Below are 14,978 nucleotides of genomic sequence, written 5' to 3' on the forward strand. Positions count from 1 at the left end.
AGGTGGCATTGTATGGCAGCTATAGTAAGACCACTCCTTTTATCAGACATTCAAACAATTTTCCAAATTCTGTAAAGGTCACCCCACAAAAAAGATTTAAAATCCCATTCTATGCAGAAACACCAGTACTGGCTGGATAGGACAGAGATGGAGAAGAGGAAGGTATGAAGGTAAATAAAGACTTGGTCCCTGCTCTTAAGGTTTATAGTCCAGTAAGCAACAGTAAGCAATGTCATGGATGAGAAGGATCTAACAAGGGTGCATATAGATATGGGGTACAAGGCACAATTCTACTGTATAGCAGAAAATAAGACAAAAAATGAAAAGGCATCTGGTTTCAGGACAACCAGGATCTTCAGAAAAAAACCAAAATATGAAGATGAGGTTCTATCACTGGACATCTTCAACCTAATAATCAATGATCAGGGATATCATAGGATTCTGGAGTTGAGAAAGAGGGAGCTGAGGAAGGAAAAGCCTCAAGTCTCACTAATACAGTAAGGAGAACTAGAATTTCAAACCTGGTCCTCTGACTTCACATCCAGCATGTTTTCTACTGCACCATGTGGCCTCTATTAATACTCAAGTTTATGTTCTTTATTGTAGTTAAGAATAATAGTATTTACTATTAGTATATAATTATATATTAGTATATAATAGTAATAATATTTACTTGGTATCTTTCATCCAAGATTATTTTGGTTAGCCTAATCAATTCACAACATTAAGGAAAATATGATGCTATTTCATTTTGAAAACAAAACCCAAAACTTTTGTTCCTTCTGTTTTCACTTGTGCCTATGAGTTCAGTCTTTAAAAATGACACTTAGAAAAGTAGGAGAGATTTCAAGCAGTTCTGGGAAAAATAATTTACTGCTACAGAAACGTGAAATCAATGGTTAAACATCCTAAATTAGTGGTTATGATTGAATTGGGTTTAGAAGCAAAATTCTTTCAAAAAATACTATAATCTCTCTTTTTTGAATTCTAAAACTGCAAACACACTTGGAACTAATGAAGTTTTTCATTATCATATGAGTCAATCTGCTAAAAATATTTACATCTTATTGGGCTACCTTTCTAGGTGTTCTCACAACATGCTCCTAGATTCTGTCTTACTTCCCCAAGCATCCTGCACAAACTGGGAAAAGCAAAACCAAAAGTCGGGTGAGTATAAAATACAGAAGTAAGGTGAGCGATATATTTATTCTGCTTTTGCATAGATAGCACTTTTAAGCTAAGGGTATGGTCAAAATATTAAAATGATTGAATACTTCTGGGGAACAGAAAGTCTAATCTAACCCAAAGGCACCAAATATACCATTAGTATGTTTTGTGGCAATACCCCTTCATAAGTCAATTCTGTTAAATATCTTCTTACACTAACTATAATTTCCTATTAAGTCCTTTTCAGATTAGATGCAATTAGTTAATGTTAATTATTAAGTATAGGCAATGGAGTAAGAGATAATATTGTGGCAGAGTGGGAAAGGGTTGAAATAAAAGAGGAAATAGGTAAAGCAACCCTGTGGAGGATATGGCTCAATTAGATGAGCTATATTAAGACTGAGAAGTTTCAAAGTGGTCAGATCTCAGTGAAAGTATGTAGATATGGTCTAAGTATATCAGAGACCTAGAGCTTGGAAGGGAACCAACCCTTCTTAGAGGTAAGATCAGAGATCCATAGAGGTTAAGTCAGATAGGGTTTAAAAGCAAAGTCCTCAGATGTTCTCTTTCCAGTGCACCAGCCTTTGGAAAAAGGACAGAAACAGATAGACAGACACACATGCACGCACCCCTCCACATATGAAGGCGGGGGAGGGGGATTACATATTAACTCTTTTAAGTTTTCTAGCAAGACTAGAAAAGGATCTAAAACAGCAACGAAAACCCTCTCTCCAAACCTAAGCCCAAGAGGACCCAAAGGCTCAATAGCTTAAAAAGCCAGGACTTTACAAGCTCCAGAGAATACTCATTTTGTAGATGTAGGGGCTTGACTCAAATCTCAAGGTAGCCATCAACACAGTCATGGCCCCAGGCATATTCTAAGGAAACAATAGAAAGAAAATCAAGAGGCTCACATCCCAGGGCCCAGGAGAGTCATCCTCTTTCAATCTGGACTGAGTCAAGACACCCCTGGCTCCAGCCTACCCCCTCACCCTCCAGTATGCCCAGCCGCTGGTAATGGTCGACAGGGTAACAGACACCCCCATGCCCTCGTTATGGCAGTGAAGTGCAAGAAGCTGTTCAGCCTTTGGCCGAACTCCAAAGCCTCCGCAAGCATCCATCCTCCTTGGGTCCGCTCCGAGTCCCCACCCCGCTGGACCATCCTCAAAACGGCAGACAAAGGAAAGGTCCCCACGCACAGCAGCAGCTGCAGCCGCAGCTCACAGTCCCCCGGGTCGCCTCTCCCTTCAGCTCAGTTAGCCGGGGCCGGGCGGAGAAAGAGGGAGCGGAGAAAGGAGGGTGAAAGCCAGAGGGAGGGTAGGGATGGGAATGGGGGTGGGGGTTGAGCGCCCAGGGCCAGCAGCGGCCGGTCTGCACCAGGCTCAGAAGAGAGAAGAGAAGGGGCGGCGGGGCTTCGGTTCTAGGGTCTGGCGATCGCGGTGGGAGAGGGAGGAAGGGAGTGGGGAAGGGAGGGAGGAAGGGAGTGGGGAAGGGAGGGAGGGCCCACTTACCGCACTCGAAGCCTAGTCTTACTCGGGTCGGCTCCGCGGATGCAAACACGGGCGCTACCGCTACGACTCCGAGTGGCGGCTTAGACCCCGCCTCCTACCTCGGAGAGGGGTTAAACCCCACCCCCATTTTTCGGATCCAGGGCGAGCCTCTCCCACCACTCAATTCTGCTGGTACTCCCAGAGCTCTCCGCGAGAAGCGCTTCGCTCCGCCCTTCCCCATCCCCCAGCGGATTTCTGCCTTTGCCTCGGTCCCCTCACTCTTTCCTACCGAGAAAGGCTAAGTCCCGCTCCCTCCACAGTGAGAGACCAGACTTCTAAGACACACCTACTTCCCCAGAGAGAAAAGCTCCGCCCCCTGCGCGGGAAAGGCCGAACGCCGCGGCCTGGCCCCGTTCCCCCCCCTTCGGGCCTCCTCGCTCCTCCCCACGCCTTTACCCTGACGCTTTGGCGCCGGGTTTGACCATTAGTGGACGCCCAGACGGTGACTTTCCTTGAAGCGTTCTGTTTGCGCTGATAACCAAGGAGGTGGCTGCACCCCCGCCACAACTGACCCCTCTTTCTCTAGGTAAAGTGAGGGTGAGCGGCTACCGGTCCCCGGTTCCCCAGAGAAGTAGAAGTAGAGGCGGAGGGGGGAGCGGTGGTGGAGGAATGGGGGAGGACGGGCAACGGAAGGCGTCGAGGGCCAGTCCGCGCAGCCCGCGGGAAGAACGCGTTGGGCGTCGGGGCCTAGCTGGACAGGCTGGTCCTTGCTCTCATATAATCTTCAGTTTCCAGTCTGGAGAGGGTCAGAATTAATGACCTTGAAGGCCCCTCCTCCCCGGGCTTGGAATTCTTATCTGATTGCTGGCTAGTCGGAAGGCTTTTAGTAAACACCTACTGAAGCCGGCCCAAAGTCTGGGGGTGGGGTAGGGTGGTTCTGACTGTTCCTTCCGGGTGGGCCCAAGTGACCCCACCCTCTCACCCCATCTGGTCCATGGAAGGTTTCTGAGCTGGGAGACTTTAATAATCAAAGCAATTTGGTTTTCCAGCAGGTACAAAATTTAATTAAAAAAACATTTATTAAACACTGTGTCATTAGTGCAATTAGATGGTGTAATGGTTAGAGTACCTGCCCTTGAGTCAGGAAGACTTCTGCCCCTGAGATCCATTCTGACCTTAGACACTCCCTAGTTTGTGGTCCTGGGCAAGTCACAAGCCACTTTACCCTGTCTCCTCAGTTTCCTTATCTGTAAAATGCGCTAGAGAAGGAAATGGCAAACCACTATGGGATTTCTGCCTAGAAAAGCCCAAATGTTATAAAGAGTCTACACAACTGAAGAAAATATGGCATTGGGGATACAAAGACAGACATGCCCCCAGGAAGCATATATTCTGTTGGGAAAGGAGGTAGAAGAAGGGATTGAGAGAATAAGACATACTCAGTTAAGGAAATACAAGTAGTCAAGTATTTATTAAACACCAACTGTTTGCCAGGCATTTTGCTGAACAATGGGAAACATGAAAAAAGGCAAAAAAAAAAAAAACCCAGAACCTACTCTCATGGAGCATACAATCTAATGAAGTCATAGAAACAAAGAAACTCTATACAAGATAAAAATTGGGGTGGTCTCAGAGGGAGGGCACTAAGATTAAAGAGAATGGGAAAAAGCTTGCAGAAGGTAGGATTTTAGATTAAAGATCTAAAGAAGCCAAGTGAAATTAAGAGGTGAGGATGAGGAGGGAGAGAATTCCTGGCATGAAGGATAGCTATTGAAAATTCAAAGAACAATTTCTCACCAGGAGTCCTTAGCCTAATGGTGAAGACAACTTGCAAACAACTACATACAAACATGATACAGTACAGATGGGGCATCTAGGTTGCTCTAGGCCTAGAAAAGGGAGGTCCTGAGTTCATATATGGCCTCAGATACTTCCTAATGACCTTGGGCAAATCACTTAGCCCAACTTGCCTAGCCTTTACTGCTCTTCTGTCTTGGAACCAATACTTAGTATTAATTCTAAAAATGGAAAATCAGGGTTTAAGAAGAAAAAAAAAACATGACACTGGGTAAAGTGGGGGTCATATAAAGGTGGGTCGGGAAAAGCTTGGAGAAAATGGGACTTTAGGTTGGACTTGAAGCCAGGAAGGGGAGAAGAGGATAAAAAGGAGTTCCAGGTATGGGAAACAACTAGTGAAGGAGCCTTGAGTTGGAAGATGGGAGTGTCCTGTGACAGGACAGCCAGGGTGTTAATGATGTTGGATTGGAGAGGATATAGAAAGATTAGAAAGGTTAGAAGGACTAAAAGAGCCAAACAGGATTTTATATATGATTCTGGAGGTAATGGGGAGTCAGTGGAGTTTTCATGTGTGCAGAAAGGTGTGATTTAGCTTTAGGAATATCAATTTGTTTATATTCTCTGATCACACTTCCATATATTTTATCATCCCCTTTTCAATTAAACTTCCTGAAGGGAGAGGCTATTCTTTTCCCTCAGGTAAACCATTCCTAATAATACTTTACCTCCTACCAAGTAAGTGCTTAATAAATACATTTGTACTTATGTAAGGTTTGAATTTAGTGGTTGGATTTAAGTTATGTGAAATAACATGGTTGGCCAGAGTTGTTATATCTCAAGTCAGAAGTTTATTTACAAAATAGAGTGGGAAACAATAAGGTATTGTGAGAGAGGTTAGAGAAAATGCCTATACTAGTCCTCAGCCAGGAGGGATGGTAGTGAGTAACTACCAGCTTTCACCAAGAAGGAAGCTAGTCTCTTGGGAAACTAGGAAAGTAGTTATCCCTTTTCACTCACCCAAGTAGGTAATCCAGGAGTCAGAATCCAAGGTTGATGCCTCGATCCAAGTCGAAGTCTAAGCCACAGTCTCCAGTGAAGTTCCCTTAAAGACTACCCAAAAAACAGTCTTCACTAGAGTCACCTTCACCAGACTACTTCCTTAGGGATTTTCATGGCTTTTATGGTGGTTTCCTGTCCCTGCTCCTTTTCACCGGGGCCAATCACAGTTTCCAAATTGTCTGTGTTCTCACCTTTGGAACCACACCTTTCTGGATGTGTGAACTCTTAAGTTTCTGGCTTGTTCTCACCAAATATCAGGTAAGGTATGATTTCACTAAGTGGTTTGTGACCTCCTCCACCTAGTTCAAGCTTGTGTTGATTCAATCAAAAGTAGACAAAAGAGCTAATCTCGTCCTCATCTAGTGAGGTATACTAAATAGGGGTACTTATGTTTTTGTCAAAGTTTTAACTTCAATTTAGGCAAAGGGAACAAAGGATTCCCTTTTCAGAATTGTGAACTCAAAGAGAACCAAGAATTCCCTTTCACTCTTATGAAATAGTCCTTGCCCTTTGGGAGCTTATAGTTCCTGGGTTTTTTTTCTGTTTTTCTGAAGATATTTTCACCAATTAAAATAATTTTATATTAGAGTTCATATTGGAAATCAATTGCCAGAATATTTATTACTGTCTGATTCCAAAAGACAAAAAAAAAAAAAAAGCAAAGTGGCCTCTGATTTGTGTTTGACAGTCTTGTGAGAAAGGGGCATGCAGTTTTTAAATAATCTATAAATTTACCTTCTGTTACCCTAAATATCAGCTTCATCCATGACTTCCATAAGAGTCCTTGACCATTCCATATTGTGCAATCATAGTGACTGTGACAAATTGAGGGATTAGATTAGCAAGCAATTAAATTGGGGAAATCCAAGTGAACCACACTGACTCCATCTTGTGACTCAATTCTGGAGTTAGCTCAATTCCCTTTCTATTCAATTATAGGCCTAATCCAAATTCTGTCATGTAAGAAAAGTGTATTTAATTGTGGGAATTAGAAGGAAACCTTATTGTACTTTCCAAATCTAGCCACATGTGACTCAGAAACTGGACCACCTGTAACTTCATTATTTATTTATATTTAAAACCCCATCTTACTCTTCATGACCCTATTTGGGGTTTTCTTGGCAAAGATAGTGGAGTGGTTTGCCATTTCCTTCTCCAGCTCTTTTGACAGATGAAGAAGCTGAGGCAAAGGATTAAGTGGCTTGGCCAGAGTCACACAGCTAGTAAGCCTCTAAGGTTGGATTTGAGAGTCTTCCTGACTTAAGGTCTGGCGCTGTATCAACTGTGCTCCCTAGCTATCCATATAATGTTTTAATAGTTTATAAAAATGCTTTTGACAACCTCATTTAATATGCAGTCAGGTGAGTTTGTCTAATTTTATATTTCTTCCTACTGCTGAACTTTGTTGCATTGTTTAATTTTTCCTGGGGCAGCATATTCTTATCTGAATGTGGTATAGGCCAAAGTTGACTTGATATTGGATAATGTAGATTTTTAAATTAATATTCAATTCCACTCCAAAGTATAATATTAATAAAGATTTATTAATATTTAACTTGAGAGCTAGAGAAAACAGGGAGCGCTTACCCAAGCCACTCATGTAGAAGAGAGGTGTTCCTCAAAACTTAAATACAACAACATAAAAGATGCTCGTAAACACAAAGGAAAAGGGAATTTGGGATGAGGTAGCATTCTGGGAGATTGAAGTCTAAAGGATATAAAATTTCCACTTATGGACATGATTGGGGATGTAGACTGGAAACTACCACACCAATGTAACTATCAACAAGTTGGAAATAGGTATTGATCAATGACACATGTTAAAACTGGTGGAAATATGCATGAGCCATGGGTGGGGGGAGTGCGGGGGGTGAAGGGGAAAGTGGGAACATGAATCATGTAACCATGTTAAAAATGAATATTAATAAATGTTTAAAAAAATAAAAAAAATTTCCACTTATACAGTTCATTTTTCATAAAGAATGGATTTGAAGTAATTGTTCTCAATATCCCAGCCCATGAAATTATTTACCTGGACTCTATGGTGGTTCGTAGCTTTAATCATCCATTTTATGAATTTCCTAAAGCTCCTAATAAACTACATTCCTTATCACCCCAAAGACTGTGGGGCAAAGTGGCTATTTGGATGAATGTTTGGAACTTCCTGCTTCTGACATAGCTGTTATCAACTTTATACTGAAACTCTATTTTTCTTAAGATTATAACTTTTTTTTTTTAGTTTGTAGTTTTTTATTTACACAAGGGAAGAATGAATGGCTCTAAGTAATCTTTCATAAATGCCTTGTAATAGCTATAAGAGCATATAAGTATCTCAGTAGAGAGAACTTTGGGCCTGGAGTCAAGAAGGCCTGAGTTCAAATGTGGCCTCAGTCTAAAAGTGACTTAGTAGCTGTGTGACCCTGGGCAAGTCACTAAACTTATTTGCCCAGTTTTTCATTTGTTAAATGGAGATAATAGCACCTATATGGCTTTATTGTGAGAATCAAATGTGGTAATAGTTGTAAAGTTTTTAGTACAGTCCCTAGCACATATCAAGAGCTAAAGAACAGTTAGCTATTATTATTGTTGTTGTTAAAGTGAAATCTGATTTTAAAAGATTATTACAAAAATGAATAATATGGAAATAGGTATTGAGTGATAACACATGTATAACCCAGTGGAATTGCTTGTTAGCCCGAGGAGGGGGGTGGAAAAAGGGAGGGAAAGAACATGAATCATGTAACCATGGAAAAATATTTAAGTAAAAAAAGTGAAACCTAATAGTACATTTTTTTTTCCCAACAATGTCAAAACTAAAATTTTGTAGCACTTTCTCCCACTCTTTGTTCTTCTTGATGAAGGGTCATAGGATTTACAGATAAAGAGCCAGGCCCAGAAATATGAACTGACTTTACTGGAGTTCAAACAATTTAAAATTTCTATTGAAGAAAAGAAATTATAGACAACTAACTTTGTATTCATTTTCTTCTTTATTGCAACAGAAATTATTGTCAGTTGGAGACTTCCAGAATTGGTTGGAAAATTCCAGAATTCATAGTATACTAAGATTTGTATTTTCTCTGGATTCTGAACCAATGAAAAGAAAATGGAAAGAAAAATTGAAGAAGATTGAAGAACGAGCATCCCAGTATGAAAGGAGACCCCTGGGTTCAGTCTACAGACCAAGACTATCTAAGCCAGAGGACCCACCATCTGTATGGAAGCTGTTTCACCGTCAAGCTCAAGCTTTTAACTTTGTCAGAACCTGTAAAGAGGTAAGATGGCCTCTTTCTCGTTCTTCTCTTTTAAAAATGTTTTACAACTAAAGAGTTTGTGTCTTTTTTAATGAGTCTTTTGCCATCATCCAAGTTATATCAGGAACATCTGGTCACAGTATCAACATCACCTGACTTGAGAATAGCCTCCAGGGAGTCCTAGCAACTTACTTTGCATTAACCTTGTGAAAACAACTGTAAGAGCTGATATCTATTCTGCTTTAGAACTACAATAGGTGAAATTTGCTTGGCTGGTGCCAGATGACTGCCCTGAGATTGAGTGCTTCTCATATCCATGCTATTGACTGAGTGACCCAAGAGTTTGGAGAGGTGGGGGATTCCCTCTGGAGCCTTGTACTCTAGTGACTAACTATGCCAACTCTTCCAAGGGAGTAAAATCATTTGTGGTTTCTCCTTTGGTAAGTCCCAGCTCTTTAGTCAGTTATCCAGTAAGAATTTCTGCTATCTCAAATAAGATCAAGTAAAGTAATATTTGTAAAGTGGCTGACACATAGTAGGTACTGCATAAATGTTTATTTCTTTCCTTTTCCCTCCCTCTACTTTAGAAAGTCAAGGGTCCCTTTCCTAGCCATGGGATCAGTGGACTATTCAATAGCCCAGCATTTATGCATGAAGCTCCTTGGAGGTCCTATTGAAAATGAGGCAGAGGCTAAGGCCAGTAGTTTTATTGTGAAAGTTAATGAATAAACCCGTCTGGGAAATATAAAAATGATCCACTCTTCCCTCTTGGACAGGGAAGTCCTAGTGTCTTCCCCTTAAGCTTCCTGGATTGGCAATCTTTTGTGTATCCTTTGTTCAAATCAAAGCTCCTTGAGCTTTGTGGAAGGAGTAGAGAGAGATTCTGTTCATCTGGGTTCTCTGGGTATGTTCATGCTCTTTAGGAACAAAAGGGTATAAGAGTAATTGAAGACTTACCCAACATAGCCTACTGGCTTGTTTTATTTAGGCTCTGTTTTGACCTGAGTGGAGGCTTCAAGGGCCTGCTAAGCTTGTTGCTTCTTTTGGTTCCCAGTTCTTCTCTGGTCCCATGTTTTCCCTGTCTCTCTTACTAGCAAGGAGAGATAGATATACTGAAGAGGAACGCTATTGAGGATGATAAAGTTTACTAAAGTATTACCCCCATGATAGTCCTATGAGATATGCAGTCAAAATGAGTTTACCTAATTTCGTATTTTGAAAAACTGAGAGAGTTTTAACTTGCCTGTGGGCATGTTGGATGATGCTAATAAAATGGCAGAGCTCAGACCTTGAATCCAAGTCCATGTGTTCCTTTTGGTAATCTTGTTCTTTAATCAGTGATCCATTCATTAAACTCTCAAGGACCTAAGTCAACAAGTCAAGTCACCTTTCATTGAAGAAGCAGTTACTGATACTGTGCTCAGTCCTGGAATAAATACAAAGAAGGAAAGAGTCCCTGCTCTTATTTTGTAATATTTTGTTATGACCTACACAGTGAATTTGTAAAACAAACTAGCACTATTTGACTTTTACAAGATGGTTTTGTATCAAGAGTTTACTTAAGGACAGCTTAGGTGGCTCGATGGATAGAGAGGCAGGCCTACAGCCAAGAGGTCCTGGGTTCATATCTGGCCTCAGACACTTTTAGATGTATGACCCAGGTCAAGTCACTTTATCCCTATCGCCTAAGCCCTTACCACTCATTTGCCTTGGAACCAATACATGATATTGATTCTAAGACAAAAAGTAAGGATTAAAAAAAAAAAAAAGTTTAAGAAGCCCTAAAAGGAAGTTTCAGATAATAAAAATAAGATGGTAGTGGTGACAGAGATATATTTTATTCTCTTTAGTAATATAAAAGCTAAATTCATAAATAGCATTTAATTTAGCATTTTAGAGACAGAAGTTATTACTAACTTCTTTTTAAATATTCTACACTGTTTAATAATATTTTCTTTTAACAATCTTCATTCTATACATTTTGGATAAACACTTCACACTTTCTTTGATGCCAGCTAAAAACAAAATCTATACCTTTTAGACGCTCTAGAAACTATTCTTTTCAACTCATATCTACCAAGCTTCTTGAGACTTCGCCAGTGTTTTGGCTTTTTTCCTTCAAAGTTGAAGACTTGTGCTTTCAATTTTGTTGAACTGTTTTGTTTTTATGTTATAAACATTTAAATTTTTCTCTTGTTTTGTAAGATGTCTCTTATAACAAGACAAAAAGTTATGTAGAATAATATCAGTGACTTTATCTGAAAATGCATTTTATATCTATAGCATCCCTCCAAGTTCTATTTTTAAAAAAAAGAACAGATATTAATTTTCTCTTCCTCCTGAATCTACCACCATGTTTCAAAAAAAGAAAAGAAAAGGGAGCAAATTTCTCTCAGTGGCTGTGAACAAGAATAGATGTGTCTTGGGGCAGCTAGGTGGTTCAGAGAAAATTAAAATCCTGGTTGAAAGTCAGCTCACTTGAACTACTATCAAAACGAACCAAGAGAAACTGCTGGAGAAACAAAATTTCCCTAATTAACCATCTTCCCCTCATGATTCCAAGCAACTCTGCTTCCCTTCCCTGAGGAGAGAGTGCCACAGCTGTTCAGTGCCTGTTGGTCAGCTGTTTTTATCATAACTTCCTGAAAATAGTTTCATAGATTGACTTTTTAAAAAAAGTCTTCTGATTTGTAAACAATGAATAAGCATAATTATAGACTTACAGGAAGTCAGACTAGGGTATTTAACATTGATATAGGCACTCCTAAAGATTAGATTTTTCTTGGTTTTCATGATATGAAAATGATAATTTCCTTGTTTATAGAGAAAAGTTACTCATCACTGGTAATGAATAAATTTTGAGCTGAGATAGCAAATAAGTGCAGTTTAGTTTTCAGGAGATTAACATATTTGGACAACATTTGGAATGTTATTTTTGTCTTTATAAAGGATGTCCATGTATTTGCTCTGGAACACAAAGTGGGAGATGGGCAGCGTATTTACCTTGTAACCACTTATTCTCAGCTCTGGTTTTACTATCAGTCCCGGTAAGTATCCTGTGGAAGTATTACTAGTGGGCCCAGATGGGTATATTTCTTTTTCATTTCTTACTTTGTAAAATTAATATAATCAAAATGGGATTTAATAATGGTGCTTTTCATAATTAATTACATTGCAAAACTTAATTCTGAAGCAAGAAAGATTCATTTCTATGGTCCTTGATTTAAAAAAAAGTTGGTATAATTCAGTTATATGACTGAGCTCATTGAATGGCCCTTTCAGAGACAGATGTTAAAAATATGCCACTAAGAAAAATTTAATTTTCATGTTATCATTATCTCATAAAGAAGCAGATCCTTGATTTGATGAGAAAACCAACACTTGTGATAGAGGGAAAAAAACTCAGCATGTAAACAGATTTATACCATTGAACAATAATTGTCTACTTAAATGTTCTGGAATGTGGAGAGCTTCAATACAATCCAAACATGTATATTTTTAATGGTTAATTTTTTCATATTCACATAATAATTGCATTTATAGAATGTTTAAAAAGTACATTGAGAACATGATGTATTATTCTCACAGCAACTCTGCGCAGTAGATAAGGCAAATATTACTTCAGTACTCCCCCAAAACATGATTTTTATTAAAAGGGTGAGTACTCCTTCCATTGACCCAACTGGCAGTTCCTCCATGCTATGGCCAAAAAATTAAGTACCTAGTGTCTCAACTACTGATGATAATGTTTTTGGAATGTCTCCTTTTAGCCTTGAAGAACTGAGTAAATTTGGTCTGTCTGGGCAAATCCACTCTCCCACCCCGGATGTCAGGATCACCATGACACTGCAAAAAAGTGAAGTGTCAAAGTAGTTCTTGGGTAGAAGAAGGAAAATGTTGTTATCTCTGTTTTACATATCAGGAAACCCACTCAAAATGCTTAGGACTTGCCCAAAGGGAAAACGTCTATTTTGAACCCTCTAATCCTGTGCTTTTTTACATTACACTACCATCTACATCCTTTAGTAATTCTATGTAGGCAAAACATAATCTAGCAACACATCTGCCTTTTTAAAGCACAGCACAAAAGTAACTGTGATCTGAGACATATCATTTGAATTTTTTAACATAGGAAAAATCTCATGCACTGCTATGAAGTTATTCCTGAAAATGCTGTTTGCAAGCTTTATTTTGATTTGGAGTTTAGCAAACCTGCCAATCCAGGAGCAGATGGGAAAAAGATGGTTACGCTATTAATTGAGGTAAAAGCCTAGCTAAAAGACCTGAATTATTATTATAATGTTATAACTTTAACAAACAACAAAATGAACCCCTTACAATCTGGCTGCTTATCTCATCACTTAACTGAAGCTGCTCTTGGAAGTTACTTTGTTGTTGTTGTTGATGCATTTTTCAGTTGCATACTCCCTCCTCCCTTCACTTCTGACTCTTGAAATCCCTGATTTCCTTTAGCTACATCAAGTACCATCTTCTATTTGAGTCTTCCCCAATTTGATCCCCTCCCCTAGCTACTAGTGTCCTATCTTGCCAAAGAAGAATTCCAAACCCAGTTCCACATTATCAGAAATGGAAAAAATGAAGTATAAACTAAAGCGGGACTGTATTTTTGTGTTTTTTTTTTCATAAGTGTTACTTAATAGAGATATTGCCATTGTAAACAATGTTACTTTAACATTACTAACCTTCATCCCTCCTTTTTTTAAAAATAAGAAAAAAGTTGTTACTTTGTTGGTTATTTTGCATTAGTCAACTTTACGGTTCTGAAGATGTGTTCTTTTTTAGGCCTAGACCCTAAAAAAAATCAAGAGAAATAGGAAATGTCCAAATAATTATAAAAATATTTGTAGCAGCTTTCTTTTGTGGTGGGGAAAAAAAACAACTGGAAGCCAACTGGATAATCATTAGATGAGAAATAGGTGAATAGATCATAGTATATAAATGTGAGAAGTACTATTATGCTATAAGAAATAGATAATTCCAAAGAAACATGGAAACATTTGTATGAACTGAAGCTGAGTGAAAGGAGCACAGCCAGGAGAATAATTTATACGACAATAACCATACTGTAAATGTTTGAAAGTTGTGAGAAATAGAATTGGGGGGGGGTATGAATCATGTAACCATGGGAAAATATTCCAAATTTAAAAAAGGGAAAAAAAAGTTGTAAGAAATGATCAGTACAATGACCAATCATGATTTCAGTGGATCAATGATGAAATATATTGTCTTTCTCCTGACAGAGGTGACAGATTTAAGGTACAGAGTGAGAGAGGTGTGTGTGTGTGTGTGTGTGTGTGTGTGTGTAGCAGTTGAGGGGATTTGTTTTGCTAGACTTCGCATTTTTGTTATAAGAAATTTGTTTTTCTTTTCTCCTTTTTTTAAATAGGGTGAGAGGTAAGGGGTAGAGTAATTAGATTTTTTTTTAAACGCTTACATCCAATTTAGAATCAATACTCCATTGTTTCTAAGGCAGAAGAGTGGTAAGGGCTAGGCAATGGGAGTTAAGCCACTTGCCCAGGGTCACACAGCTAGGAAGTGTCTGAGGTCAGATTTGAACCCAGAACTTCTTGTCTCTGGACCTGGCTCTCAATCCACTGAATAGCCTTGCTGCCCCCAGAAAATAAATTTCTATTAAAATTTTAAAACTAAAAAAAATTTCAAACTTAAAAAGCTAAAAAATAGAGAGCCATTGCTATAGATTTAGATGTAATCCATCCTGCTTATTGCTCAGTCCATCCAAAGCCAGTACGCAGTCCTGCATACTGCAGTCTGAGTTCTTCATCTGCCTTGTTTTTCCTATATGGATTTTGAGACTGTTATCTTTTAAGTGGCTATAGATGTCTCTGAGAAGGGGCTGTTGCATGTCTTGAGGCTTGAGGAAGTCAACACAATGTCACCTATAAACATAAATAGGCTCTTGAACCTTGAATCTGTAGAGAAGCCCTGCTCCTTTAGTTTTGTGCAGGGCATGCCCCCTGCCCGTGACAAGTATGTCTCTTTGGCGAGGATGTCTCTGTCTTTACATTCTACCATATTGACAATTCAGGAAATTGTTGAGAAGAACTATCTCTTGTTGAATCAGTCGATGAGCATTTTACCATTTTACCAATTTACAGGCGTCTTCTTGTTGAACAAGAGCCTTTAAGGTTATATTTTGCTCTACTGAATCCCACTTCTGGGGGTAATAAGA

The 14,978-nt window shown here is 39.2% G+C and overlaps 1 protein-coding gene across 1 annotated transcript in view; it reads left to right on the forward strand.

The window, feature by feature from the left end:
• Positions 1-3,133: 3,133 nt before the first annotated feature.
• PRIMPOL (primase and DNA directed polymerase) overlaps positions 3,134-14,978 on the forward strand; it is a 28,348-nt gene continuing 16,503 nt past the window's right edge. Inside the window, exons 1-4 of the mRNA XM_044682367.1 lie at positions 3,134-3,243; positions 8,516-8,788; positions 11,717-11,814; positions 12,900-13,029. Coding sequence (XP_044538302.1) covers positions 8,609-8,788; positions 11,717-11,814; positions 12,900-13,029 — 408 coding nt within the window. The 5' untranslated portion in view covers positions 3,134-3,243; positions 8,516-8,608. The remainder of the gene's footprint in view (positions 3,244-8,515; positions 8,789-11,716; positions 11,815-12,899; positions 13,030-14,978) is intronic.

This window comes from Gracilinanus agilis, chromosome 6 (genome assembly GCF_016433145.1).
Source record: "Gracilinanus agilis isolate LMUSP501 chromosome 6, AgileGrace, whole genome shotgun sequence".
Lineage (NCBI taxonomy): Eukaryota > Metazoa > Chordata > Mammalia > Didelphimorphia > Didelphidae > Gracilinanus > Gracilinanus agilis.